This window comes from Borostomias antarcticus (genome assembly GCF_949987555.1).
Source record: "Borostomias antarcticus genome assembly, chromosome: 24".
In the NCBI taxonomy this organism is placed as follows: Eukaryota; Metazoa; Chordata; class Actinopteri; order Stomiiformes; family Stomiidae; genus Borostomias; species Borostomias antarcticus.
In genome coordinates this window covers 16,756,003-16,783,987 of record NC_140257.1, presented here as the reverse complement: position 1 = coordinate 16,783,987, position 27,985 = coordinate 16,756,003, and the positions used below count along the sequence as shown (strand labels likewise).

The window sequence follows — 27,985 nt, the reverse complement described above, 5'->3', positions numbered from 1 at the left end:
GCCCATTTCCATCACCCATGAAATATCAAATTTTTCACCGGGACTGACGTATCTGCAAAGTTCCATGCGTTTTCAACGATGTTTAGGCCGCCAAAAAGGCATTTGTTTGGGGAGAAGAAGGTAGGAGGAGAATAATAATCCTTACAATTTCAACAGGGCCTCGCACCGCCAGTGCTCGGGCCCTAACAAGGGAAGGGCGTGATCTTGTTGAGCTACACTACCTGCCGAGTGACAAGCTGGCAGTTTGGCTTTGCCTTCTAAAAAAACTTCTTAGGTTCTACAAAAGAAAGTTCTCAAACAAACAAATCACACCAGGCAGATGACAGCCTTCAAACTAGTCTCGAAAATGCACAGCAATAAATTCAAATCCCATGTTGTTATCTGCTCCAAGTGTGACAAACTGTCTGGGGTTTGACAAATGTTTGGGCTTGTCTTGCTAATTGCAGATTAACTGCAGCTGTGCTCAATCAGTGGCTTATCAATCAATCTGTCTGGATGTTGTTCTAGACAAGATGAACAGTATCTGCTACAAATTAGCTTGGCCTGATCTAGCTTGAAGCTGCACTACGCATTTTCTTTAGAGGGCGACAAAACTAACATTTTAAAAATACACCAACGTCAAACTATACTGGGCTACTCTATACTACTAATAGGCCTACTACTATAGGCTTCCCTATGAGGTGACATACTGTCTAGTACCTGGAAGTGATTGTGTAGGGGAATCTGCTCGTTGAGTGGACAGAGTTAGAGCAAGGCTATAACGTTGTTTGCTGTCAGGGAATTATTCACAACATCACCACACTCTTGTACTCTAAGAAGATATAGACAAAGTTATTCTACATGTACCAAATAGGTTTCCATCTCTGAGGTCAGGCTACTAACGTTAGGGTTTGTGAGAGAGGTAGCGCCCAATAATGAGGACCAGATGCAGGCAGTGCAGGTTCAGGATTTAATCCAAGAAATACAACGTAGAGAAACAAGAGGAGCATGGGTAGCAACACCAACATTGACAATTAAACAACAAGGACAAAAAACAAGACACCACACAAGGGCAGAGGAAACCAGGAGAGAAGGGAATAGGAACCAAGGCTGGGACTGGGCCAGAACTAGAGTGGGAACCAGAGTAACTACAACTAGGACTGGGACTAGAACTAAGGACTGAACAGAGTTCTGGTTCTGGGACAGTCTCGGGGTAGAGTTCTGGTTCTAGGACAGTCTCAGGGTAGAGTTCTGGTTTTAGGACAATCTCAGGGTAGAGTTCTGGTTCTAGGACAGTCTCAGGGTGGAGTTCTGGTTCTGGGACAGTCTCAGGGTAGAGTTCTGGTTCTAGGACAGTCTCAGGGTAGAGTTCTGGTTCTAGGACAGTCTCAGGGTAGAGTTCTGGTTCTAGGACAGTCTCAGGGTAGAGTTCTGGTTCTAGGACAGTCTCAGGGTAGAGTTCTGGTTCTAGGACAGTCTCAGGGTAGAGTTCTGGTTCTAGGACAGTCTCAGGGTAGAGTTCTGGTTCTAGGACAGTCTCAGGGTAGAGGTATGGCTCTAGGACAGTCTCAGGGTAGTTCTGGTTCTAGGACAGTCTCGGGGTAGAGTTCTGGTTCTAGGACAGTTTCAGTAATAGAGTTCTGGCTCTAGGACAGTCTCAGGATCTTCTCCACTCTGCGTTGCGTAGCTCCACTCGTCTGATCTTACCGCTCACCGTCTTTGGCAGCTGCTCCACAAACTCAATCTAGAGAGTGAAGGCATTTGAAGGTAAAAGGTGATGCTATTCTAAAGAATAAAAACTTAGTTTCTATGATTAAGATTTGTTCGTCGCTGATAGACGGTATGGCTGTAGTTGTGTTGACCTCGCAAGGGTACTGTAGTTGTTGATCTTGCGAGGGTATTGTAGTTGTATTGACCTTATGAGGGTACTGTAGTTGTATTGACCTTATGAGGGTACTGTAGTTGTATTGACCTTATGAGGGTACTGTAGTTGTGTTTACCTTGCGAGGGTACTGTAGTTGTTTACCTTGCGAGGGTACTGTAGTTGTTTACCTTGCGAGGGTACTGTAGTTGTTTACCTTGCGAGGATACTTGTACGGAGCTGTGACCTTCTTCACGTGTGTCTGCAGCTCTCTGACCAGCTGGTCCGGGTCGTGAGACGTAAACTCGGCTGTCAGCACCACGAACGCCTTCACAACCTGCCAGGGACAACACCAGCTCAGACTACTCTTCTCCAGCTTCCCCAAATCTACTGGAACACTCTGTTACCCACTACAAACTTCATCTGCTGGTGCCTCACATGTCATAGTTCATATAACGCTGATTTGAGAGTCAGCTCTGATATTGACAGGTATCTCTCTCTCAGATACCGGTCCCGCCTACGGTGTCTGATGAGGGCCACACCGTACCTCTCCCCTGATTGGGTCAGGGCTGCTGACCACGGCAGACTCCGCCACAGCTGGGTGTTCAATCAGAGCGCTCTCCACCTCGAACGGACCAATCCGGTACCTGTGGAGGAGCGTGTCACGGCTGGTTTAGTCCAATCACAGCAATGACAGCATCATCATCATCAGCTTTGACAGGGGAAGACAAGTCTGATGGGGCTGCTTGTGAGACCCCGCCTTAACGCTCTGGCGTCGACCAACACTGAATTATCATCAATTATGATCATTTTAATTCATTAAATCATTAATGTCTTTGCCTGGTGAAGTGCTTCATGGGTAACTACTGTAGTTTTAATGTGTTTGCCTGGTGAAATGCTTCATGGGTAACTACTGTAGTTTTATTGTCTTTGTCTGGTGAAATGCTTCATGGGTAACTACTGTAGTTTTAATGTCTTTGCCTGGTGAAGTGCTTCATGGGTAACTACTGTAGTTTCAATGTGTTTGCCTGGTGAAATGCTTCATGGGTAACTGCTGTAGTTACATTACATTACATTACAGTCATTTAGCAGACGCTTTTATCCAAAGCGACTAACAATAATTGCATTTAACGTAGGAAGAGCCAATGTACTACTACTTGCCAGAACTCACAAGTGCATCTTCTTTCTAAAACAAGTGACTAAGAGCATAATCTAAGTTTTAATGTCTTTGCCTGGTGAAGTGCATCATGGGTAACTACTGTACTGCTGCGGTAGGTTTACCCAGCTGAGAGGATGACATCATCAGCTCTCCCCACAAACCACAGGTAGCCGTCGTCGTCCATGACCCCCCGGTCCCCCGTCAGGTAGAAGTCCCCCCGGTAGCACGCCGCCGTCCGCTCCGGGGCGCCCTGCCGGGGGGTCAAGGGTCAACAAATAACCCGTCACTAAGCATCCTATAAACACACGCACACACACACACACACACACACACACACACGCACCGTGTACTCAGTGAAGAGAGAGAATGGCTTGTTTGGTTTCACTCGTATGGCCAGATTCCCCTCCAGTCCCCTGGGCAACACCTTCCCAGCCTCGTCCACCACCTGAAACAACACCAACAACAACAACAACAACACTATTACGGTCACGCTTCTTTCGTCTACTCCCAAACACAAACGCGCCTGTCGTTTTCAAACGTGGCCTGACGAGCCGTGCTCCCGTCAGCTGTGCAGTCCTTCACCTGGACGTCGTACGCCGGCGACGCCTTCCCCAGCGACCCCGGCTTCACCTGCATCCCCTTGAAGGTCCCGGCTATCAGAACCTGGAGGGAGACCAGGAACACCAACCACTGAGCAAAGACATCTAACAGACATCTTTTTCCGACGTCCAAAGACATCCAATTAAGCCCCAGAATGAATGTTTTTTTTTGATGTTCAGATATTGAACCTGTTCTGCACGTCCAGAGACGTCTTAGAGAGACCACAGGAACACTAACACAAAACCTACCTGCAAATAGGGACTGTGTGATTACTTTTAGAAAAACCTATTTTAGTCAAAATGTTTTATCTTCCAAGGGGTCTGCAATCTGGAACAGCCTCCCCCTTTTTATAAGGGATTGCCCCACTCTTGCCACTTATAAGGGGCATCTAAAGGTGTGGCTTAGAGCCAGCCAAAAATGTGAACACTAACTGCATGACATGTTTCTATGTTTTATATATTGTATTGTGTCTGTGTTTTATATATGTACCTCTTGTAACTTGTTTTGTAACATCAACCTGCCTAATGGACTCCAGATGGAAACTAGCCTCCGGGCTACAATCTGACATATTTACATGTTTTTTTTACACGTTCATCAATATGCACTGTCCTGATTTAAATAAACTAAACTAACCGACTAACAGACGTCTTTTTCCGACGTCCAAAGACATCCAATTAGGCCCCAGAATGAACGTTTTTTTTTGGATGTTCAGATATTGAACCTGTTCTGCACGTCCACAGACGTCTTAGAGGGGTCCAAGCCAGACGTTTGAATATTGAGGGGTCCAGCAGACGTACAAACGGGGTTCTGGACTGACGGACGTTATTAAGACATGATCTGAACGTGTCCCTGACGTCGCATGTTTGCTGGGAAGGTTTCAAACACACGTTTTCCGCAACCGTTCGAAACCTGCTAAACGTAAAACGCAGCTCACGGTTTCAGTTTGTCCGTAGCCCTCGTAGATGTCTAGGCCCGTGGCGTCCTTCCATCTCGTCATCACCTCAGGGTTGATGGGCTCGCCGGCACACAGGCAGTGCTGCAACGCCGGGAAGTCATACCTGACATCGACAGAGGAACAAACCGTTCAGATCCACCTTACTTTACAGGAAACCATATCAACTGTAAGCTTTTCCTTTTTTAAATATATTTTTAAAGGCATTTCTGCTTTATTACAATAGGACAGTGTAGGTGACAGACAGGAAAGGTGGGAGAGAGAGAGAGGAGAGAGACAGAGAGAGACAGAGAAAGAGAGAGAAGAGAGAGACAGAGAGAGAGAGAGAGAGAGAGAGAGAGGTGAAGACATGCAGCAAAGGACGTGGGCCGGATTCGAACCCACGCCGCTGCAGAAAGGACTAGCCTTTACACGCCAAGCGCCCCAGCCCGTTGAGCTACCGGGGCGCCCCAACTGTGAGCTTTTGAGACGCAGGGGGAATGGAGGAAGAGGTTGGTGGGGTTCTACACGCCGCCCACCTGGACATGTCTTCTTGGACGAGCATCCGATAGGCAGTAGGAGCGGTGCAGAAGGTTGATATGGGATAGCTGGACAGCGTCTAGGGGAGCAGAGTGGTTAGAAAATAAACACCAGGAGTTATACAATGAAGTCTACAGCTAGCCTACTCATGTGGTCTACAGCTAGCCTACTCATGTGGTCTACAGCTAGCCTACTCATGTGGTCTACAGCTAGCCTACTCATGTGGTCTACAGCTAGCCTACTCATGTGGTCTACAGCTAACCTACTCATGTGGTCTACAGCTAGCCTACTCATGTGGTCTACAGCTAGCCTACTCATGTGGTCTACAGCTAGCCTACTCATGTGGTCTACAGATAGCCTACACATGTGTGGTCTACAGCTAGCCTACTCATGTGGTCTACAGCTAGCCTACTCATGTAGTCTACAGCTAGCCTACTCTTGTGGTCTACAACTAACCTACTTATGTGGTCTACAACTAACCTACTCATGTGGTCTACAGCTAGCCTACTCATGTGGTCTACAGCTAGCCTACTCATGTGGTCTACAGCTAGCCTACTCATGTGGTCTACAGCTAACCTACTCATGTGGTCTACAGCTAACCTACTCATGTGGTCTACAGCTAGCCTACACATGTAGTCTACAGCTAGCCTACATGTGGTCTACAGCTAGCCTACATGTGGTCTACAGCTAACCTACTTATGTGGTCTACAGCTAGCCTACTCATGTGGTCTACAGCTAGCCTACTCATGCGTGACCTGTCTTAAAACAACCTCACTGGCCATGAGTTGTAGAATATTGAGGAGTCTTGTAGTATCACTTTGTTGAAGTGGTTTCTTGAGTAAAAGCAGTCCTATGGCGCCCCCCTGTGGTGATCACCTGCAGCACGGTGGCGCTGTGGAAGCGGGGCATGTGGTGGAGGAAGACGCAGGCGCCCTGCGTCCAGGGGGCGAACACGCTGCTCCAGGCTGACTTGGCCCAACCCGTATCTGACGTGTTCCACATCACGTCCTTCTCCGTCAGGTCCAACCAGTACCTCCACAGAGAGAGAGAGAGAGAGAGAGAGAGAGAGAGAGAGAGAGAGAGAGAGAGAGAGAGAGAGAGAAAGAGACAGAGAGAGAGACAGAAAGAGAGACAGAGAGAGAGAGAGAGGGACAGAGAGAGGGAGAGAGACAGATACAGAAAGAGAGAGAAAGAGAGAGAGAGACAGAGAGAGAGACAGAGAGACAGAGAGAGAGAGACAGAAAGAGAGAGACAGAGAGAGAAAGAGACAGAGAGAGAGACAGAAAGAGAGACAGAGAGAGAGAGAGGGACAGAGAGAGAGGGAGAGAGACAGAGACAGAAAGAGAGAGAAAGAGAGACACAGAGAGAGAGAGCATTAAATGGTTTGAGTCAGTTTAAATGTGTAGTGTAGGCTCCTATTGTCTTTGTTTTTTGTGTGCAATGGGAAAATGCAACAATAATTTATTTGACAAAATAACACTGCTCGACCATGAGGGGTCAGGTTGGATGTTAGGGGTCAGGTTGGATGGTGGGGGTCAGGTTGGATGTTAGGGGTCAGGTTGGATGGTGGGGGTCAGGTTGGATGTTGGGGGTCAGGTTGGATGTTAGGGGTCAGGTTGGATGTTGGGGGTCAGGTTGGATGTTGGGGGTCAGGTTGGATGGTGGAGGTCAGGTTGGATGTTGGGGGTCAGGTTGGATGTTGGGGGTCAGGTTGGATGTTGGGGGTCAGGTTGGATGGTGGGGGTCAGGTTGGATGGTGGGGGTCAGGTTGGATGTTAGGGGTCAGGTTGGATGTTGGGGGTCAGGTTGGATGTTGGGGGTCAGGTTGGATGTTGGGGGTCAGGTTGGATGTTGGGGGTCAGGTTGGATGTTGGGGGTCAGGTTGGATGGTGGGGGTCAGGTTGGCTGTTGGGGGTCAGGTTGGATGTTGGGGGTCAGGTTGGATGTTGGGGGTCAGGTTGGATGTTGGGGGTCAGGTTGGATGTCAGGTTGGATGTTGGGGGTCAGGTTGGATGTTGGGGGTCAGGTTGGATGATGGGGGTCAGGTTGGATGTTGGGGGTCAGGTTGGATGTTGGGGGTCAGGTTGGATGTTGGGGGTCAGGCTGGATGTTGGGGGTCAGGTTGGATGTTGGGGGTCAGGTTGGATGGTGGGGGTCAGGTTGGCTGTTGGGGGTCAGGTTGGATGTTGGGGGTCAGGTTGGATGTTGGGGGTCAGGTTGGATGTTGGGGGTCAGGTTGGATGTCAGGTTGGATGTTGGGGGTCAGGTTGGATGATGGGGGTCAGGTTGGATGTTGGAGGTCAGGTTGGATGTTGGGGGTCAGGTTGGATGTTGGGGGTCAGGTTGGATGGTGGGGGTCAGGTTGGATGTTGGGGGTCAGGTTGGATGTTGGGGGTCAGGTTGGAGGTCAGGTTGGATGTTGGGGGTCAGGTTGGATATTGGGGGTCAGGTTGGATGTTGGGGGTCAGGTTGGATGTTGGAGGTCAGGTTGGATGTTGGGGGTCAGGTTGGATGTTGGGGGTCAGGTTGGATGTCAGGTTGGATGTTGGAGGTCAGGTTGGATGTTGGGGGTCAGGTTGGATGTTGGGGGTCAGGTTGGATGTCAGGTTGGATGTTGGAGGTCAGGTTGGATGTTGGGGGTCAGGTTGGATGTTGGGGGTCAGGTTGGATGTTGGGGGTCAGGTTGGATGTTGGGGGTCAGGTTGGATGTTAGAGGTCAGGCTGGATGTTGGGGGTCAGGTTGGATGTTGGGGGTCAGGTTGGATGTTGGGGGTCAGGTTGGATGTTGGAGGTCAGGTTGGATGTTAGGGGTCAGGTTGGATGTTGGGGGTCAGGTTGGATGTTGGGGGTCAGGTTGGATGGTGGGGGTCAGGTTGGATGGTGGGGGTCAGGTTGGATGTTGGGGGTCAGGTTGGATGTTGGGGGTCAGGTTGGAGGGGTCAGGTTGGATGTTGGGGGTCAGGTTGGATGTTGGGGGTCAGGTTGGATGTTGGGGGTCAGGTTGGATGTTGGGGGTCATGTTGGGGGTCAGGTTGGATGTTGGGGGTCATGTTGGGGGTCAGGTTGGATGTTGGGGGTCAGGTTGGATGTTGGGGGTCAGGTTGGATGTTGGGGGTCAGGTTGGATGTTGGAGGTCAGGTTGGATGTTGGGGGTCAGGTTGGATGTTGGAGGTCAGGTTGGATGTTGGGGGTCAGGTTGGATGTTGGGGGTCAGGTTGGATGTTGGGGGTCATGTTGGGGGTCAGGTTGGATGTTGGGGGTCATGTTGGGGGTCAGGTTGGATGTTGGGGGTCAGGTTGGATGTTGGGGGTCATGTTGGGGGTCAGGTTGGATGTTGGGGGTCATGTTGGGGGTCAGGTTGGATGTTGGGGGTCAGGTTGGATGTTGGGGGTCAGGTTGGATGTTGGGGGTCAGGTTGGATGTTGGGGGTCAGGTTGGATGTTGGGGGTCAGGTTGGATGTTAGGTTGGATGTTGGGGGTCAGGCTGGATGTTGGGGGTCAGGTTGGATGTTGGGGGTCAGGTTGGATGTTGGGGGTCAGGTTGGATGTTGGGGGTCAGGTTGGATGTTGGGGGTCATGTTGGGGGTCAGGCTGGATGTTAGGGGTCAGGTTGGATGTTGGGGGTCAGGTTGGATGTTGGGGGTCAGGTTGGATGTTGGGGGTCAGGTTGGATGTTGGGGGTCAGGTTGGATGTTGGGGGTCAGGTTGGATGTTGGGGGTCAGGTTGGATGTTGGGGGTCAGGTTGGATGTTAGAGGTCAGGTTGGATGTTGGGGGTCAGGTTGGATGTTGGGGGTCAGGTTGGATGTTGGGGGTCAGGTTGGATGTTGGAGGTCAGGTTGGATGTTGGGGGTCAGGTTGGATGTCAGGTTGGATGTTGGGGGTCAGGTTGGATGTTGGGGGTCAGGTTGGATGTTGGGGGTCAGGTTGGATGTTGGAGGTCAGGTTGGATGTTGGGGGTCAGGTTGGATGTTGGAGGTCAGGTTGGATGTTGGGGGTCAGGTTGGATGTCAGGTTGGATGTTGGGGGTCAGGTTGGATGTTGGGGGTCAGGTTGGATGGTGGGGGTCAGGTTGGCTGTTAGGGGTCAGGTTGGATGTTGGGGGTCAGGTTGGATGTTGGAGGTCAGGTTGGATGTTGGAGGTCAGGTTGGATGTTGGGGGTCAGGTTGGATGTTGGGGGTCAGGTTGGATGTTGGAGGTCAGGTTGGATGTTGGGGGTCAGGTTGGATGTCAGGTTGGATGTTGGGGGTCAGGTTGGATGTTGGGGGTCAGGTTGGATGTCAGGTTGGATGTTGGAGGTCAGGTTGGATGTTGGGGGTCAGGTTGGATGTTAGGGGTCAGGTTGGATGTTGGGGGTCAGGTTGGATGTTGGGGGTCAGGTGATGAAGTGTGTAGAGGTCTGGCCTTGTGAGACCAGGGTTGGACGGGCTGCTGGTCTACCTCCCGTTGACGGCGAGGCCCAGCCCATAGCTGCAGTGACTGTGCTGGGTCATCTTAGGAGAGCCCGTGGTCCCGCTGGTGAAGAAGATGGTCATGGGGTCGCTGCTCCGAGTCTCCACACACACATGGTCACTGGAGACGTTACTGGAGAGAGGAACATGGCGTAGAGATGTAACGGTATGAAAATTTCACATCACCATTATAGCAATCAAAATTATCACGGTTATCAGTATTATCACGTTACTAACGTTACTTAAAATGTGCTGCAATTTTTCAAAAACTACTGATAGACACACTGAAATCATTTCACCAAGTTTTATATTGAAAACCACAAATATAATTAGCAGCATTGTCAGAGCACTAAAACAAGAGTACTTCAGACCCAAACCGCATAATGCACCTTTAAGGCCGGCAACTAGCAAATAATAGATTAATAGATTTCAATGAGCTTAGACCAAGCCGATGTTTTTTACCACAGACATCTCCCAATGTGACAATTCTACTCCTGAGCAGTCCGTTTGTTGGGCGTTCACCTCAACATGTCTGCTAGGTTCATCCAGCCCTCTCTCCTGCTGCGGGAGGCCAGTATCTTGGCCTGCAGGGAGGGGCACTGGGGGGCCACGCTGTCCAGCAGGGGGGCCAGCGCCTCGTCTGTGACCACGCACCGAGCCCCGGAGCTCTGCAGCCTGTGGGCGATGTCTCTCGCCGTCAGCTGGGAGGGGCCTGGCAGCAGGACTGTACCTGAGACAACAACAACAACCAGGACTGTACCTGAGACAACAACAACAACACAACAACCAGGACTGTACCTGAGACAACAACACTGGACTGCGCTTGGGCTCGCTTCATTTTTGTGTCTTCTTCCGCTGTGTCGTTGAAATTTCCCGGCATCCCAATTAGCCTTCACTACATGCTTCACTACACGGCGTGGCGCCCTCATGTGCAGTCAGACCATAAATCATGATTACATTCCATGCAACGATTAAAAAATAATAATTAAAAAGCAAACCAAAGGTAACCAAATCTTACTCAAGTAAATTCTTATCGGCAATTAATCGATAGTCGATTAACAGTTTACATCCCTAAGCCAGCAGTCTCTTCTCTGTTTCATCCTCCCACCCACCAGTCCGGAGACAGGCCACGTTGACCAGCCACCACTCGGGAACCCTGGGAAGGATGAGCAGCACGCGGTCCTCCTTGGCGAGGTCGCAGGGGCCCGACAGGACGTTGGCCAGTCTTCTGGAATGGAAGCCCAGCTCCTCAAAACTCCACCTGACCTCCTGCTTCCCGTCATCCACCCACCACAGAGCAGGACTGGCCGCTCTCTCTCCACACTGGAGGACAACATCAACAATTATAACGCTGCAGATGCCTGGAGGTTTGAACAGTTTTAGGATGCCAACCGCCGTTAAACCCCACAGAAGAAGAGGTTTGAACAGTTTTAGAATCCCAACCGCCGTTAAACCCCACAGAAGAAGAGGTTTGAACAGTTTTAGGTTGCCAACCGCCGTTAAACCCCACAGAAGAAGAGGTTTGAACAGTTTTAGGTTGCCAACCGCCGTTAAACCCCACAGAAGAAGAGGAAGAAGAGGTTTGAACAGTTTTAGGATCCCAACCGCCGTTAAACCCCACAGAAGAAGAGGTTTGAACAGTTTTAGGATGCCAACCGCCGTTAAACCCCACAGAAGAAGAGGTTTGAACAGTTTTAGGATCCCAACCGCCGTTAAACCCCACAGAAGAAGAGGTTTGAACAGTTTTAGGATGCCAACCGCCGTTAAACCCCACAGAAGAAGAGGAAGAAGAGGTTACAACAGGCTGAATAGGCCTACTCACCTTCTCTCTAGTTGCCCATACATCCAGAACGTCTTTTGCAAAGTTGAAGTACTCGGGTATGAGGGGGTTGTATTCTTGTCTGGCGCTCTCATAGTCGGTGAAGTTCCGAGGAAGAGACGTCTTGTATCTGAGGATCTGACGCCTTGAGAAACTGGTCAGAGTTTGAAATCGAGACGGCAGGATCCCAGCGGCCCACATCTACCCAGACACAAGCAGGCGGTATGTGACCGATATTAGAGCCACATTATAGTCACTAAACAGGAAATACAATTTAATTTCCGCCAAGAACAAGGAGAGAACGACAACGTAAGCAAAAAATAAATCGAATTCATTTTAGATACAGAAATATGCACTGCATTGCCTACCTCTGAAACCTTAAGTCGGGCTGTGAATCGTGCCAGCGAAATTGTGCAAAGTGGCCTAGGCGAGGCTATAACATTCCTGAAGGAGAGAGGAGTTAGCACGGGTAGGTTTAATATTAAACATCGTATACGAGTTAAACGGAGTCTACGTAAACGTTACACTTGGCCAATCATTTATGCAACGAATATCACGAACATGCAGTGACTTCAGCAGCGCATTGAAACCCGTCATTGTTACAGTACGTGTTAAAGTGCATAGTTATAGTTGGTCACTTAGTTTGCAGCAAAACAAAACAACAAACGAACGCAACTCTGCAGAGCTCGGCGATGCCCGAAGAATGCCGATGCTTCCCGAGTACAGGGTGCTTCTCGGGGGCGCGACTCTTTTGGGCAATGACTCGGGGACGAGCTTGGTTGTATTCACGACCAGAGGGCGCTCAGTCGGGGCTTATGCTAATTCTGTAGCTAATGCCTGATACTGATTGGCTGACGAGTATACTAGTTTTAGCCTATAGTCGAGGGACCGTAGTACTCCTTTCATGTTCACACTAGCCTACAGACTTCAGATACAATCAAAAACATGGCATCTGTAGATCTCAGACGACTATTGCCTGTATCTCTGTGTTGTATGCACAGCTTGTTTTTGTACCAGTTTGTACCATGCAGTTCTGTCTAAAGTCTGTCTAAAGTCTTCACTTGTACTGTGGCATCTTATTCTGTTATATGTTTTTAAATGTGTGTTGTATGTTTAACTGTATCCTCTTTTAACTGTCTACTGTGTTTTTCACCATTTACTTACTACCTGCCATTTTAGGAAGCATTTTTATAACACCTTGGCCAGACACTATAACTAGAAATACATGCAAGCAGGACATGTTTGGTATTGTTTCATTTGAGAGTTTGAGAGTTTGCCGGTCAAAACCTGGGATTAACCTTCCCCCATCGAGATAGGGCTGTTTCAAGCCCCCCCAACACACACTGCAATATTTCATCCAGTGCAACGTTATATTTTATATATATATTTTATTTATATTCTTATTGTGTGACGTCATATTCTTATTGTGTGATGTTGTCCGTGTATTGTAATGTTGTCCAGCGCACTCAAGTTGAGGCTAATTTAATTTTGCTGTACCTTGACACAATGACAATAAAGACATTCCATTCCATCTCCCTCTCTCTCTCTCTCACACACACACACACACGTGTTCTGAGAGAGGGAGAGAACAGTGTATTGTAATCATAGCTGACTTCAAGGTAGGGAGGAAGGAGGGAAGGGAGGGTACATTGTTACAGTATTGGAACGTGGCCACAGAGATGCCCAGTAATGCACAGATATACAGGAAGAACTCTCTCAGCCAGCAGACCTGTATCATGTCAGCTTTCTCCCCAGTGAGCTTGTAGACCGGGGTTATTACCTCCAGAACTAAACATTTACCTCCAGACCTGTGACCCTTCTGTACATCAATGCTGCCATCTAGTGGAGGAGACAACACAACACACCCGTACGGTGTTTTTTGTCCTTGTGGTGTTGCCGTAGTAGGCTTGGCTGCATGAGGAAGGCCTGTGCGTCGTGTAAAATGATCCTTGTATTTTATTATCTGTGTGGAAAACCCCGTAATTTAGGTTAGGAACACTGATGCATTGCATAGCTACTATTTGTTTTGCTACACACTGTGAGGATTTCTGGTGATGAAGTTTTGTCCACTGGATTGTAAGTTTATAGCACGTTTGTGTTTCCTGGCTGGCAGCGTTGCATCCCGCGTTCTGGTTGCTCAGACGAGGCCGCATGGGAAAATGGGTCTTTTTATTTTTCCACAGGAATTGCAGACATCTGGAAGACAAGTGTTTTATTTTTTGTGTGGCTTCCACTCAGGTATGTTGCTTCAAATATGTAAATAGATTCTCAGATTTCTAAATTCATCCATGTGCTCTCTGTAAGTTCTGAGAAAGCAGAGCAGTAGCGGTAGCTGCGTTATTGTTCAAAATAAAGTGTTTGTAATGTTTGAAGGAAATGTGTTCTTTCTGTAAACAACTGATCCTGGTGTTGGAGAGAGAAAGCAGAGCAGTAGCGCTTGACTGCAGGAGTCCCAGAGGAATTGCAGACTCGTGGAAGACCAGTGTTTTATTGTGTTTTCCACTCAGAATAAACTAAAAGCTCATCGTCTCTGTCCATCCTGCGACTGCTTGACCGTAGTGACCGACTCCATTCACACCAGGCCTCAGGTTTACCAGGTAGGTCTCCTACAGTCCAGTAACATCATCTTAATACTACATGTCCAGTAATAATACATCAAGTTAGGAAGGGCTAGGCCAAAAAGGTGACTAACGAAATACTAGTATCTGTAGACATGCTACTGCTGACAGAGTGAGTACAGATATGGGCTCAATGACTGGTCCCTGGCAGGGCGGTATGAGGCTTCTAGCCCTGAATAGTAGAGCGCCCTGCACCAGGTCTGGGGCTGTGCTTCCCATCACGTGGTGGAAACAAGCACATGGCTAATAATGATACCTTTATTTAACCAATGAAATACCGTTTAGCTAGTTGACTCTGCTTTCATCCAATCATTTGTTAGACCTCAAGTACTGTGTAGGGATGACCTCAACAGAAGGACAAATGAGTGTCCGACTCAAGGCTGCACTGGTAGATGGACACATTTCAAAAGAATATCTAAAAAATATAGTTTCCCACAACACTGTCCTCCCCATCTCTCTCTCCTCCCCATCTCTCTCCTCCTCCATCTCTCTCTCCTCCATCTCTCTCTCCTCCCTATCTCTCTCTCCTCCTCCATCTCTCTCTCCTCCTCCATCTTTCTCTCCTCCCCATCTCTCTCCTCCTCCATCTCTCTCTCCTCCCCCTCCCTCTCCTCCCCATCTCTCTCTCCTCCTCTCTCCTCCATCTCTCTCTCCTCCCATCTCTCTTCTCCTCCATCTCTCTCTCCTCCATCTCTCTCTCCTCCATATCTCTCTCCTCCCTATCTCTCTCTCCTCCTCCATCTCTCTCTCCTCCTCCATCTTTCTCTCCTCCCCATCTCTCTCCTCCTCCATCTCTCTCTCCTCCCCCTCCCTCTCCTCCCCATCTCTCTCTCCTCCTCTCTCCTCCATCTCTCTCTCCTCCCATCTCTCTTCTCCTCCATCTCTCTCTCCTCCATCTCTCTCTCCTCCATATCTCTTTCCTCCTCCATCTCTCTCCTCCATCTCTCTCCTCCCCATCTCTCTCCTCCTCCATCTCTCTTTCCTCCCCCTCTCTCCTCCCCCTCTCTCCTCCCCATCTCTATCCTCCTCCATCTCTCTCTCCTCCCCATCTCTCTCCTCCTCCATCTCTCTCCTCCATCTCTCTTTCCTCCCCCTCTCTCCTCCCCCTCTCTCCTCCCCATCTCTCTCTCTTCCATCTCTCTCCTCCATCTCTCTCTCCTCCCCATCTCTCTCTCCTCCATCTCTCTCTCCTCCCCATCTCTCTCTCCTCCCTCCTCTTCCATCTCTCTCTTCCTCCATATCTCTCTCCTCCTCCATCTCTCTCCTCCATCTCTCTCTCCTCTTCCATCTCTCTCCTCCTCCCCCTCCCTCTCCTCCTCTATCTCTCTCCTCATCTCTCTCCTCCATCTCTCTCTCCTCCCCCATATCTCTTTCCTCCTCCATCTCTCCTCCTCCATCTCTCTCTCCTCCCCATCTCTCTCCTCCATCTCTCTCCTCCCCATCTCTCTCCTCCTCCATCTCTCTCTCCTCCTCCATCTCTCCTCCTCCATCTCTCTCTCTCCTCCATCTCTCTCTCCTCCATCTCTCTCCTCCTCCATCTCTCTCCTCCCCCTCCCTCTCCTCCCTGTGTGTTGCAGGTCTGAAGTCGACAGCCCCAGCCTTCATGCATCGAGGTCGATCCAAGATGGCGGACCTGCCCCCCCTTCCTGGGCTCAGTGACCCGGTGGAGTTGACCCCTCATCTGGAGACACCCTCTCAACGTACGCATACAGAGTACAAGTAGTACTAGTAGAGTAGTACTATAGTAGGAGGCTATTGTGTGGTAATAGTACTGTAGTAGTAGTCACTACTGTAGTGTAATGTTATGCTGACGGTGTCGGCCTGGGATCCCTGTCCTCTCAAAGGTGTTTCTGTGTTTTTTTCTACGCATCTCCCCAAGTTGCAGCGTTATACTGTTAGTGTTAGTGGGGTTTGTGAGTGTGTACTCTTGTGAGTGACATGTTAACCCCATGTAACGTGTGTGTGTGTGTGTCAGATGTGTTAGAGGTGAACCAGAGGTCAGAGGTGAACCTATACCGCAGAGCGAGGAACCTGAGAGACAGAGCCAGAGTCAACGACACTGAGCAGAAGGAGCCAGAAGATGACCACTACCTCTGTAAGAGAGCTGCTCTCTCTTTTCCGTCTTTCTCTATTTCTCTCTGTTTACCAATCCTTAGTCTCTCTCTCTGTTCATCTCTCTCCTCGGTCTCTCTCTCTGGTTATCTCTCTCCTCGGTCTCTCTCTCTGGTTATCTCTCTCCTCTCTGGTTATCTCTCTCCTCAGTCTCTCTCTCTGTTTATCTCTCTCCTCAGTCTCTCTCTCTGGTTATCTCTCTCCTCAGTCTCTCTCTCTGGTTCTCTCTCTCTTCAGTCTCTATCTCTCTCTGGTTATCTCTCTCCTCAGTCTCTCTCTCTCTGGTTATCTCTCTCCTCAGTCTCTCTCTCTGTATCTCTCTCCTCAGTCTCTCTCTCTCTCGTAGGTTCACTGTTTAGTTTTGCCAAATTGGAACTTTGAACATTCTAGAACTTCTGTTCAACGTTCGACACAGACATTCTGGAACTACTGTCTCCTTTTAGCTGTCAACCGGGCTTTAGTCACACACACACACACTCTTTCTTTCTCTCTCTCTCTCATCTGTCTCTTTAACCTCCTTTTCTCTCTCCATCTCTACCTCTCTCTTTCTAATGCACTACGTCTCTCTCCTCCCCCTCTCCTGTCCTCTCCAGACTGTGAGGAGTGTGAGTCTTTCTTCCTGGAGGAGTGTGAGCTCCACGGCCCCCCCCTCTTCATACCGGACACCCCGGTGGTCCTGGGGGTGTCTGACCGGGCCAGACTGACCCTCCCACATGGCCTGGAGGTCAAGAGGTCACGGATACCCGGGGTGGGGCTGGGAGTCTTCAACTGTGGGGAGGCGGTTGCCAAGGGAACCCACTACGGCCCCTACGAGGGGGAGGTGATGGAGAAGGAGGAGGCCATCAAGAGCGGATACTCCTGGGTGGTGGGTATGAGGGCGGTGTGTGTGTGTGTGTGTGTGTGTACTCCTGGGTGGTGGGTATGAGGGTGGTGTGTGTGTGTGTGTGTGTGTGTGTGTGTGTGTGTGTGTGTGTGTGTGTGTGTGTGTGTGTGTGTGTGTACTCCTGGGTGGTGGGTATGAGGGCGGTGTGTGTGTGTGTGTGTGTGTTTTGATTAGGGATGGGAATTCCGACTAATTTTAAAACCGAGTAACCTAACCTGATCCTACTCGAGTAACCGATTACTCAAAAAAAAAAAGATTACTCAAAAAAAGATACCGTCCAGACAGAGCGCATATTACCGTGGCGGTGCTTTCATATCTCGTCCATGCCCTTGCAAATAAACATATTTAAAAGCTGATGTGTGGTTGGATGCATTACTTATCGTCAGATTGAATAAACCACAGGTTTTCATGAAGCTATCGGAATCGAAAAACGCAGCCTTTTAATGTGGATGCACTGCCCAGCTCATAGCCTATGAAGCCTATCGTTAGGCTACTCTGAAAACTCTAAGCCTACAATATGCAACCAGACCTCTAATTTACTAATCAAAATTAAGTATTAAACCAATCCTTTACTGCCGATGCCGGATAACAAGTGAATTAATTTTTAGCGTTAAAAAGCACCGCGGCACTCACTGCCTATTTCCAATTTATTGGACAATAATGGATGTTTCGGCGTCAAGCCTTCATTAGAGAAATGTCCATGCAAAACTAAATAGATTTATTGAACAACAGGCCTATTCATTCAATATTTCTTTATAGGCTGGAAAACGAGTAGGCTATATGCGCATGGACCTGTGCTGGTACTCGCTGTCTTTTTCAGCACCACCTCATTACCAACATGATTAGCCTACCGCAAAATGATGGGAGTGCTGCTTGGAGCCAGAGTACAAAGTCCACTCACACCACTGCCTACTATGCACAGTATGCAGATAAACAACATCAGAGACCCGGTACCAGCGTTTAATTGTCAAAACAAAACAAATGAATTGGCATACTGTATATAGGCTTAAGTCTATAGTTCTCCCTATAGGCTACCAACGCTGTAACAGGTTTGAAAATCTGAGGCTCGATCCATAAAATGCTTTAACACTATGCAAAACCACGGTGTAGTTTGATCCGAAAATGCTTAACAGTATGGAAAACCGAACCATGGACAGCGAGCACTAGCAAGCCCATGGGCTAATTATTGCTAGTTTTTGTGACCACGTAACTGTGCACCCAAGAACTGTGTCCATGTAAATAAATATAGCTTTTAAAACGTAACCAGTTAGCTGGCTAGACAGTAATCAACTAGTAATCAGTCATCACTGCCCCTGACAACTGGCTGCATTTATTATTTTTACGATCGGTGCACTTTCAGATATTCCGTTTAATAGCCAGGCAGGGGTTCCCCCGGGATCCCCAGACAGCTGACGAGTCATGCCCTATCTAATATCTGATCATTGGTTGCCTGAAAGAGCCGCAGTGATGTTGGCAGCACCTTTCTGAAAAGTTGAGATGGCAATGTTTTCAAAACGCCGGAGCGCTCGAAAAAAGACTCCGTATTCAGCGCTTTTCTCCAGGCAGCCGCCATCGCTCTATCCTCTTTGGTAACAATTGAAAAAGGGCACAGGCGCTCAGAAATGCGCGCTTTCACGGACAAACATGCCATATTATATAGCCTTTAGATTAACCGAGTAGTGTTTATTTTCCGACTAGCAGATTGCCTACTCGGGTACTCGAGTACTCGGTTAACCGTGCACATCCCTAGTTTTGATGAAACTCATTCACCCCCTCAGGATGCGCCACGTATCAAAATGACAACAGATTATATTTATACTTCTAGTTTTGCCAGATTTTATCACACATGTAGCACAAACATTGGCGGAATCCTTATAATCGCGACTTTTCGGGTTGAGCGCAAGTCAAATAATGTGATTTTTAAAGTAAACTTAAAGGAGTAGTAAAAGGTAAAATCATGTTTAGCCCTGTTTTAAGGTTACTTATGATCATATACGATGGTTCAGATCAAAACGTTGACAACTAGCACTTTTGAGAAAGTTAATAATTGCTCTACCACCGTTTAGGTCTTACAATGGATGTGGGTGGGCACTAGGGCTGTCTTCGACTCAGGATTTTGTGATTCGACGCAGACTTGGTGTTCAAAGCGACGCGTCGAATCGTCGATGTGTTTTTTCTCTTTCTCCTGGCTATCAGAAAATCACTTTACATAGTTTCCGTGATTATTTTGGTTAGGCCTATATTGGTAGCCTATAGCCAAAAGAACCAATTGTTGCCGAGGCACATTTCTGAGTAGGCTAGGCTATTTAAAATCAACGAGAATAACAGTTACATAATTACAGCATTTTAAATAGCTAGAATAGCCTGGCTATCGGTTTGTGGAATAAGATGGAGGGATGCTTCATTTTGTTAAATCTTTTTCTGAACGAACTTTCGTCCGTTTAGGTTATGCTTGAATAGCCTTTATTGGGCTATTTTACCTTGATTGGTGTTTATTATTTTCCTTTGAACAAAAAACTAGAATAAAGTTTCAAAATAAATTATTAGGCTTGCTCATATTTCCGCTCAGCTAAAATCCTCTCCGCTGCCTCCCCATGTGATAGCTACTGAAACGTGGGTAACAACTTGGTCAGGTAGATGCAATTATGCAAGATGAAATTGCTGCCTATTTGTTACATGCAAGATGCTGCACACATTTTTCAGAAACTTTTTTTTATTGAGTAGTTCTCTTTTCACCGAAGCTCCGCTGTAAGCTATATGGCCGATCAACAACTCAATTCATATAGGCCGATCATCAGCACATTAACTCAAGTGTCTAATAAATAACAGTTCAGTCCTTGTTTCTTTCTTCCTCCCACAGGAAAAAGACCACAAATAGCCTCGTCATAACTCGGTTATGGAGGAACTGGTGCTGCACCTGAAAATCACCGATGAGTTTGTTCGTTTCAGGCTATGCATAGCTGAACAACATAGGCTTACTGTAACTGATAAACCATAACCACGCTTTTTGTCCCCCCCCCTGCATAGCACATTCATAACATGGGAGATGATACTGTGCTTAAAAATAATTATAGGCCTAGTCAACAATACTGCCTGTATATCTGATAGCCTACAAGTAACATGGAGAGGCCCGGGGATAGGATCCGTAGTGGTTGCGTGTTCCACCTGGCCCGGCACCCTGTGCGCAGAGGCTAGACTCTCCGCCAGATGTGCTACTGTTTCATATGCGTCCTGACGTTCGTCTTCGTCTTTTATGAATCCAAGTTTTTTAAAACGCGGGTCAAGTACTGCGGCTTGTACATAGAGTGTGCTGTGAAGTCTCCCTCTCAGGTCCCATCTCCTCTCAAATTCGGACACCAGCGTGGCCTTCACCGTCTTGGTGACTGGGCTGTCATCCTCATGCGCTCTGAGGTGGTGCGTCTTCACATGTATTATCATGGGCATCGCGGCAGACATTGAGGCATTTTTCTCCAGAGACAATTGCTTTGTGAGGGTAACCATAGGCTTCAGGATTGAAACAAGGTCTTCGGCTATTCTCCACTGGACTGTTGTCAGGTCCAAGTCCCGGTCAGCACTCTTTGTGATGTTGGGGTCGGACAGGACCGAAGCAATGGGCCATCTCTGCTCCACTAAGCGTTCTAGCATGTAGAAGGATGAATTCCAACGTGTAGGCACATCTTGTACAAGTTTGTTTTGATCCACCTTCTGGAGTACTTGTTTCTCTTTGAGGGCCGTCGTTGCTTTTCGTGTTTTTTTAAAGTGGCCGACCAGTCGCCTCCCTGCTGCTATGGTGCGAGAGACACGATCCTCTTGTAGGGCTGCGGTAATGCACAATTGCAATGTATGACCTGCACAGCGAACCCCCTTTATTATGAATTTGAATTTATGATTTTTACATTTTCAATGTAGCCTATTTATTTGTAATTGAGATAAGCTTCTACATAGCCTATTCAATTAATAGCATACAAAAAAATAAATAAATAAACGGCTCGACTTGAGACATTCAGCTCGACTCGAGGCCTCAAGGCCGACGATTCGACTCGTCGACTTCATGGGGACAGCCCTAGTGGGCACCTTGAAAAATCATGACAAAATATCTTTTAGGGTGTATTTTTACATTTGTGAGGGCAGAAAAGACTAGTCTTTAAACTTTTGTGTTTGTAGATCTATTTACATGCTGAATATGCTAATGCCCAAACTATTGAAAGCATATAAGTGTAGTTGTGATTGTTCTTCAAATAAAATCATGGATCACTTTGGAGTGAGTGTGCATTAAAGGAGTAGTAAAGGGAAATGCATGTTTAGCCCTGTTTTAAGGTTACTTATGATCATATACAATGGTTCAGATCAAAACGTTGACAAAACTAGCACTTTTGAGAAAGTCTGATAATTGCTCTACCACTGTTTTGGTCATACAATGGATGTGGGTGGACACCTTGAAAAATCTTAAAAAAACATGTTAAACTCTCAATTTCAAAGACAAGAATCTCACCGAGGTGTTAGTTGGCGTTCTGACATATAATTCTCCATAAAGTAAGATTCTAGTTCATCTGGAAAGGCTTTTTTAAATATTTAGCATATAACTATATAGTCGCAGCACATACATGTGTAAACTTCCGCAAACTAGGTAGCCTAGCAACATAAACAATAACAATAGCTACCGTAAGTAGTTCCGCTTCCTGAATCCCCTCTGCGGATTGATCTACACATCTACAATGGTCGCTTCAATACAAGTCAATGGATTTCATAAAATGATCAATAAAACCCTACAGGATTCATACTTTGCGGCAAATTTGATGTCAGATCACCAGCTGACACCAATTACCCCCTCTGTGAGCTTCTTGTCTTTGAAATTGAGAGTTTAACATGTTTTTGAATTATTTTTCAAGGTGCCCACCCACATCCATTGTATGACCAAAATGGTGGTAGAGCAATTATAAGACTTTATCAAAAGTGCTAGTTTTGTCAACTTTTGGATCTGAACCATTGTATATGAACGTAAGTAACCTTAAAACAGGGCTAAACATGAATTTTCCCTTTACTACTCCTTTAAGTTGATGAAATTTAGATAAGAATCAGACACCAAAATCACAAATCTGAAAACAATCAGCACGGACCTGAGGGGGTTAACTAACGCTCAATAAGAAGATTGATCTCAGGAGTTTTATTTCTCTTTGACATTAGACATCTCTGTGTTCTCAGATCAAGAGCAGAAACTGTGATGAGTACATCGATGCCAAAAGAGAGACGCACTCCAACTGGATGAGGTGAGGAACTGAGTAAATTGGTCTCTATCTACACCCCTCCTCTCTCTCACTTCAGATAAACCATCTCTCCAGTCTTGAATCTTTCTCTCCCTCCATACAGTCAGTCCCTACATCTCACCCACTTTGTTTTCTCCCTCCCTCTCTTCCTTCATCCTTCCTCCCTCACCTGTTTGTTCTTATGAACCCACCCCCCACTCTCCCCCAGGTATGTGAACTGTGCCAGTACTGAGGAAGAGCAGAACCTGATAGCGTTTCAGTACCGTGGAGGGATCCTGTTTCGCTGCTGTCGGCTGCTGGCTGTCGGGGAGGAGCTGCTGGTCTGGTACGGACAGGAGTACAGATACAAGAGCATCTCCTTCGACTACTTCTGGGACAAAAAGAGCACCGCTAGAGGTATCTGTCCTCAACTCTTCTTCCCTCTGTCTTCTCCATCTCTCTCATCCACCTCTTTCCTTAAAGCTGAAAGAACCAGAGGTCTGCTAGTCATAATAGTAACCGCTGTCCAAGTAGCTCTCCTCTACCATCCTTCCCTCTCTCCTCTCCTCTGTCTTTTTCCCATGATGCCAGCCAGCAGGCAAGACGTGTTCATACAACGAGATATTCAGGACACTCGTGGATGCAACGAAAGGGGATGATACATCATGAACAGCAAGGGCGCCTGTGCAAATCGCTGTTGTGCAGCACACAAATGACCGATGTTAGCCAGGCACACTTGCTATGATCAGAATGGAATGCTGTTAGTTGCCATGGAGCATGGTAGCTTGACTAACGTTAATGAGTGCTGGCTAGCTTATTCTAGCTGAGTAAGCTAATGCCATGGGCTTCAACGTATTCATGCTTGTTTTCTCTCCTCTCTCTCTTTTCTTTTTTTCACTCCTCTCTCTCTCCTCTGTCACTCTCCCTCACTCTCTCAGCCAGAGGAACCTCTTGCATATCTTTCTCTCTCCTGTCCTCAATCTGAAGTTGTGGTGTCGTTATGTTTCGCCCCCACTAGCTACATATAATCACTCTATACAGCATTTGAACTTGTACTACAGGTGTGAGAATCCTTATTATTTTTTTCTCCTTTCCCAGGGGTGATGTCAGACTTGTCCCAGACTCAGGTGTTCTCCTGCTCTGAGTGCCCATTCACCTACACCTCCCAGATCTACCTCCACAAGCACCTCAAGAGGAGCCATGACAGCCTCTACGTCTCTCTGCTGAGGAGCGGAGAGATCAGACCAGAGACTCTCTCCTCATCATCGTCCTCCTCTCAATCACTCCCTATCACCACCTCCAACACCCCCCTCACCCCAACTCCCGCCCAGAGACAGACAGACACAGATAAGCCAAGTACGTACCACTGTGACCAGTGTGGGAAGAACTGCACTACGTCAGGAGGCTTAAAGATGCACCAGCGTGTTCATACAGGAGAGAAGCCATATCACTGTGACCAGTGTGGGAAGAACTTCATTCAGTCAGGACAGTTAAAGACACACCAGCGTGTTCATACAGGAGAGAAGCCATACCACTGTGACCAGTGTGGGAAGAACTTCAGTCATTCAGGAGACTTAAAGATACACCAGCGTGTTCATACAGGAGAGAAGCCATACCACTGTGACCAGTGTGGGAAGAACTTCACTAAATTAGACCACTTGAAGTCACACCAGCGCGTTCATACAGGAGAGAAGCCATACCATTGTGACCAGTGTGGGAAGAATTTCGCTTTGTCAGGAGAGTTACAGACACACCAGCGTGTTCATACAGGAGAGATGCCATACCACTGTGATCAGTGTGGAAAGAACTTCAGGGGGTCAGGAAATTTAAAGATACACCAGCGTGTTCATACAGGAGAGAAGCCATACCACTGTGACCAGTGTGGGAAGAACTTCACTACATCAGGAGTGTTAAAAAGACACCAGCGTGTTCATACAGGAGAGATGCCGTACCACTGTGTTCAGTGTGGGAAGAACCTCAGGGAGTCAGGAGCGTTAAAGAAACACCAGCGTGTTCATACAGGAGAGAAGCCATACCACTGTGATCAGTGTGGAAAGAACTTCAGGGGGTCAGGAAATTTAAAGATACACCAGCGTGTTCATACAGGAGAGATGCCGTACCACTGTGTTCAGTGTGGAAAGAACTTCAGGGACTCAGGAGCGTTAAAGAAACACCAGCGTGTTCATACATGAGAGAAGCCGTACCACTGTGACCAATGTGGGAAGAACTTAAGTCGGTCAACACACTTAAGGGGGGCACCAGTGTGTTCATACAGTATATCCAAGAGCTGCACAGAGTTCACTGAAGCCTGCCTGAACAAGGACCCCATCTTTGTAAGCAATAGTGTGTCTTTGTGTGTGTGTGTGCGCGCGTGCGTGCATGTGTGCGCCTGCTTCCCACTGTTGGGTAAACTGATATCAAATTGACTTTTATAATCACTATCATCAAAATCTTTTTTTTTCCGATTCTGAACATCCCTGAAGGGCAACTAGACATACTTTACAACTGCACATAAAGAACAGTACATGAGTCTCCGCACAAAACCTGCCCCCCCCCCGACTTTCTCTCTCCTCTCAGGTCCACCACCACCTATTGAAGAAGGGATAGATGAAGGAGCAGGGAGTTGGAGAATGTCCAATGTCTCCAAGACCAAGGAGGTCATTGTTGACTACAGGAAGAAGAAGGATGTCCTCCCACCAGTTACCATCAGTGGCTCTGTAGTGGAGAGGGTGGACACCTTCAAATACCTGGGGGTGAACATCCAGGAGGACCTGACTTGGGACTGCCACATAACCGCAGTCGTCAAAAAGGCCCAACGGCGCCTATATGGCCTCAGGCGCCTGAAGAAATTCAGCCTGGGACCCCAAATTATCAGGGACTTCTACAGAGGCACAATAGAGAGCCTACTGAGGAGCAGCTGCACCGACAGGGACCACAAGGCGCTGAGGAGGGTAGTTCACACGGATGAAAAAATCACTGTGTGTGAACTGCCCAGTCTAGAAGACCTCTACACCCAGTGCTGCCACAACAAATCCCTCAGGATCATCAAAGACCCCACCCACCCCTGCGCTCCCAAAGAGTAAAGGGCTACAAGACCCCCAAAGCTCGCACCAGCAGGCTGAGGAACAGTTTTTTTCCCCCAGGCAATTAGACTGCTAAATGAAAGGAAAGTGTAGCTTCTCTCTCTTATCCCTACTGTTTATATTGATTACTATGTATTTATCTCTCTTATCCCTACTGTTTATAGTGATTACTATGTATTTATCTCTCTTATCCCTACTGTTTATAGTGATTACTATGTATTTATCTCTCTTATCCCTACTGTTTATATTGATTACTATGTATTTATCTCTCATCTCTACTGTTTATATTGATTACTATGTATTTATCTCTCTTATCCCTACTGTTTATATTGATGTGACGGCCCCGCCTACTCCATTTGCCTGTCTGGGTGTGTTGTGTGTGTGTTCAGTCTGTTCAGTGTCTGTCCTAGCAGGTTCCTGAGGTGGGCGTGGCCGTCATCAGCTGCTACCCTGGCACACCTGGGCCTGGTGTGTCAGGGCTCTACAAGAAGAGCTGGGAGCTCAGTTGCTCTCTCGATTCCTCCCGGGGACACCGATTGCTTTGTTTTGCTTTATAGTTTGAACCTGGTTTTGCACTACTCAACACTGCATTCATACACCCTTCACTCACTCATTCACTCACACCACTGATAACTGACCGCACATCCCATGTTTGATTTATGTACTTTATGTCTTGTTTGAGTTTAGTTTAATTAAATCTTATTGTTAATCCTTAGTTTGGTGTGCGTCCCCCTCCTTTGTCACGGCCATACACGGCTTGGTTTGTGACAAATGGGGGCTCGTACGCTTTTTTGTTTGTGGGGCTGATTTGGGCCGTTTGGTTACCTTGTTGGGGTTTGGTTGTCTTTGGTCTGGTCTGCTTTTGTGTTTGGCTCGCCCTGTGTTTGGGAGGGGGATGCTTTTGGTTGCTGTGGACGCGTTTGGTTGCTTAGGATGCTTTTGCTTTTGGTTGCTTAGTTGCTTTGGTTTCTTTGGTTGTTTTGTTTGGTTGATTGGTTAATTGGCTTGTTGGTTCTGCAGTCCGGGTGGGGCTGATTGGTGGTGATTGCATGGTGGCGTTCTGGTGTGTGGCCTGGCTTGTTGGTGGGATTTCCCCTGGTAGGCTTATGACGTGTCCTGTTGGTCGCGTTGGTTTGTTGTTTTAGTTTCTTATTTTTGTGTGGTGTGCGGTTGGTAGCAGTTGTCTCGGGGACACTTCCATAGCTGTTAGGTGGGTAACCAGCTTGCTGGGGGCTTGGCCAGGCTATTGGGTTTGTGTTTAAAGAGCCCGCCGCTGATCCACACGAAGACTAGGGGCTAGAGTGGTTAGCTTAGTCTGTGGCAGGCAGTCTAGGTAGTGGGGACCTTCCGCTTTCGTTGGTACGCACCAGATTAGCCTGCCTTTGCGTCACTTGTGGTTCTGCTGTAGTTTCTTTTTTCTCGGTTGGTTTGTTCGGCTGGTCCATGATGGCGGCGGTTGATGCGTTTGTGGCTGCTCCGAGTGAGGGCCTTTTGGAGGGTTGTACGCTTGACCAGTTATTTAAGATTGCTGATCGGTATGAGGTGGATCTGAGTGGTCTGGCCGATAAGCGGAAGGGGTCCGTGAAGGCGCGCATCATTCTCCGGCTGGTGGAGAAGGGGGTGCTGGCTGCTACATTGGAGGCCCCTGGGCGGTCTGTTTCTCCGCCGTTGATCAGGAGAGGTCCGCTCTGTCCTTTGAGCAGCAGAAGGAGTTGCTGTTGCTCCAGTTGGCTCATGATAAGCACAAGCTACAGCTGGAGTTGGATCAGAGGTTGGCTGTTGAGCGGCTGCGTCGGGAGACGGAGCAGGCTAAATTGGATCTGCAGTCTGATAGATTGAGCTTGGTCAGGGACGGTAGGCTCTCCGGGGAGTTCTTGGGGGGGGGAGGAGCGTTCAGTTAAGTCGTCTGATCTGGTCAGTGATTTGCGTCTTGTGCCTAAATTTAATGAACGTGACCCGGATGTGTTTTTTGCTATGTTTGAGCGGGTTGCTGTGACGCGATGCTGGTCCGATGCGGAGCGGATTTTGCTGCTGCAGTCGGTGTTGACTGGGAAAGCGCAGGAGGCGTATGTATCTTTGCACGGTGACGATATTACGTACGAGGCGGTTAAGGCTGCTATTCTCAAAGCATTTGAGTCCCTGAGGCTTATCGCCAGCGCTTTCGGTCCTGGGAGAAGAGGGCTTCTCAATCGCATATGGAATTCGCAAGGGAGCTCTCTAGTCATTTTGAGCGCTGGTGTGTGTCCTCAAGCGTGGCCGATTTTGAGAGTTTATGTGACCTGATAGTCCTCGAACAGTTTAGAAACTCTCTGCCCAGTGGGGTTGCTACTTATTTGGCAGAACGTAAGGTCACGACGGTTACTGCGGCCGCGGGGTTGGCCGATGAGTATGTGCTCATTCACAAGAAGCGGCCTGGCGAGCCTGTGGAAGAGCCCGTGCGTGAGGAGTGGGGCGCCAGAGCGTCTGTTGGTTTTGGGGGGTTTTCGGGGAAGGGGTCCCGGGGACCACCACAGGGTGGTGATGATGTCTGCCACTATTGCCATGAGGTGGGCCATTGGAAGTCCAATTGCCCAGTGCTTAGGTCAAGGTTGCAACCTACTGCTTTGGCTGCCAGCGTTTCTACTCCTGCGGTGGGGGAGGAGAACAGTTGGCGGGTGCAGGCTGGTGGGATAGGCAGTCCCAGTGACTCATACCGGCCATTTATCA

The 27,985-nt window shown here is 48.1% G+C and overlaps 4 protein-coding genes across 4 annotated transcripts; 3 read left to right on the top strand and 1 right to left on the bottom strand.

Annotated features, from left to right (window-relative positions):
- Positions 1-1,469: 1,469 nt before the first annotated feature.
- acsm3 (acyl-CoA synthetase medium chain family member 3) lies at positions 1,470-11,541 on the bottom strand (the record flags this gene model as incomplete). The annotated part of the gene is made up of 13 exons (XM_084458338.1): positions 1,470-1,723; positions 2,058-2,177; positions 2,388-2,487; positions 3,122-3,249; positions 3,343-3,444; positions 3,582-3,662; positions 4,534-4,657; positions 5,070-5,149; positions 5,947-6,103; positions 9,511-9,654; positions 10,044-10,251; positions 10,634-10,844; positions 11,344-11,541. The coding sequence occupies 13 exons, from the start codon at positions 11,539-11,541 to the stop codon at positions 1,637-1,639; spliced, it is 1,740 nt and encodes a 579-aa protein (XP_084314464.1). The 3' UTR covers positions 1,470-1,636.
- Positions 11,542-13,279: 1,738 nt separating this feature from the next.
- Positions 13,280-22,175, top strand: LOC311325616 (histone-lysine N-methyltransferase PRDM7-like; the record flags this gene model as incomplete). The annotated part of the gene is made up of 8 exons (XM_084458337.1): positions 13,280-13,416; positions 13,524-13,578; positions 13,848-13,937; positions 15,536-15,658; positions 15,934-16,053; positions 16,664-16,890; positions 19,557-19,566; positions 22,156-22,175. The coding sequence occupies exons 4-8, from the start codon at positions 15,562-15,564 to the stop codon at positions 22,173-22,175; spliced, it is 474 nt and encodes a 157-aa protein (XP_084314463.1). The 5' UTR covers positions 13,280-13,416; positions 13,524-13,578; positions 13,848-13,937; positions 15,536-15,561.
- Positions 21,159-24,792, top strand: LOC311325615 (histone-lysine N-methyltransferase PRDM9-like; the record flags this gene model as incomplete). Its single annotated transcript, XM_084458336.1, has 4 exons — positions 21,159-22,220; positions 22,426-22,613; positions 23,295-23,592; positions 24,774-24,792. Exons 1-4 carry the CDS (start codon positions 22,216-22,218, stop codon positions 24,790-24,792), a joined length of 510 nt encoding a protein of 169 aa, XP_084314462.1. The 5' UTR covers positions 21,159-22,215.
- Positions 23,508-27,654, top strand: LOC311325170 (uncharacterized protein). The gene is made up of 2 exons (XM_084457836.1): positions 23,508-24,529; positions 24,774-27,654. Exon 2 carries the CDS (start codon positions 24,827-24,829, stop codon positions 25,277-25,279), a length of 453 nt encoding a protein of 150 aa, XP_084313962.1. The 5' UTR covers positions 23,508-24,529; positions 24,774-24,826; the 3' UTR covers positions 25,280-27,654.
- Positions 27,655-27,985: the final 331 nt, after the last annotated feature.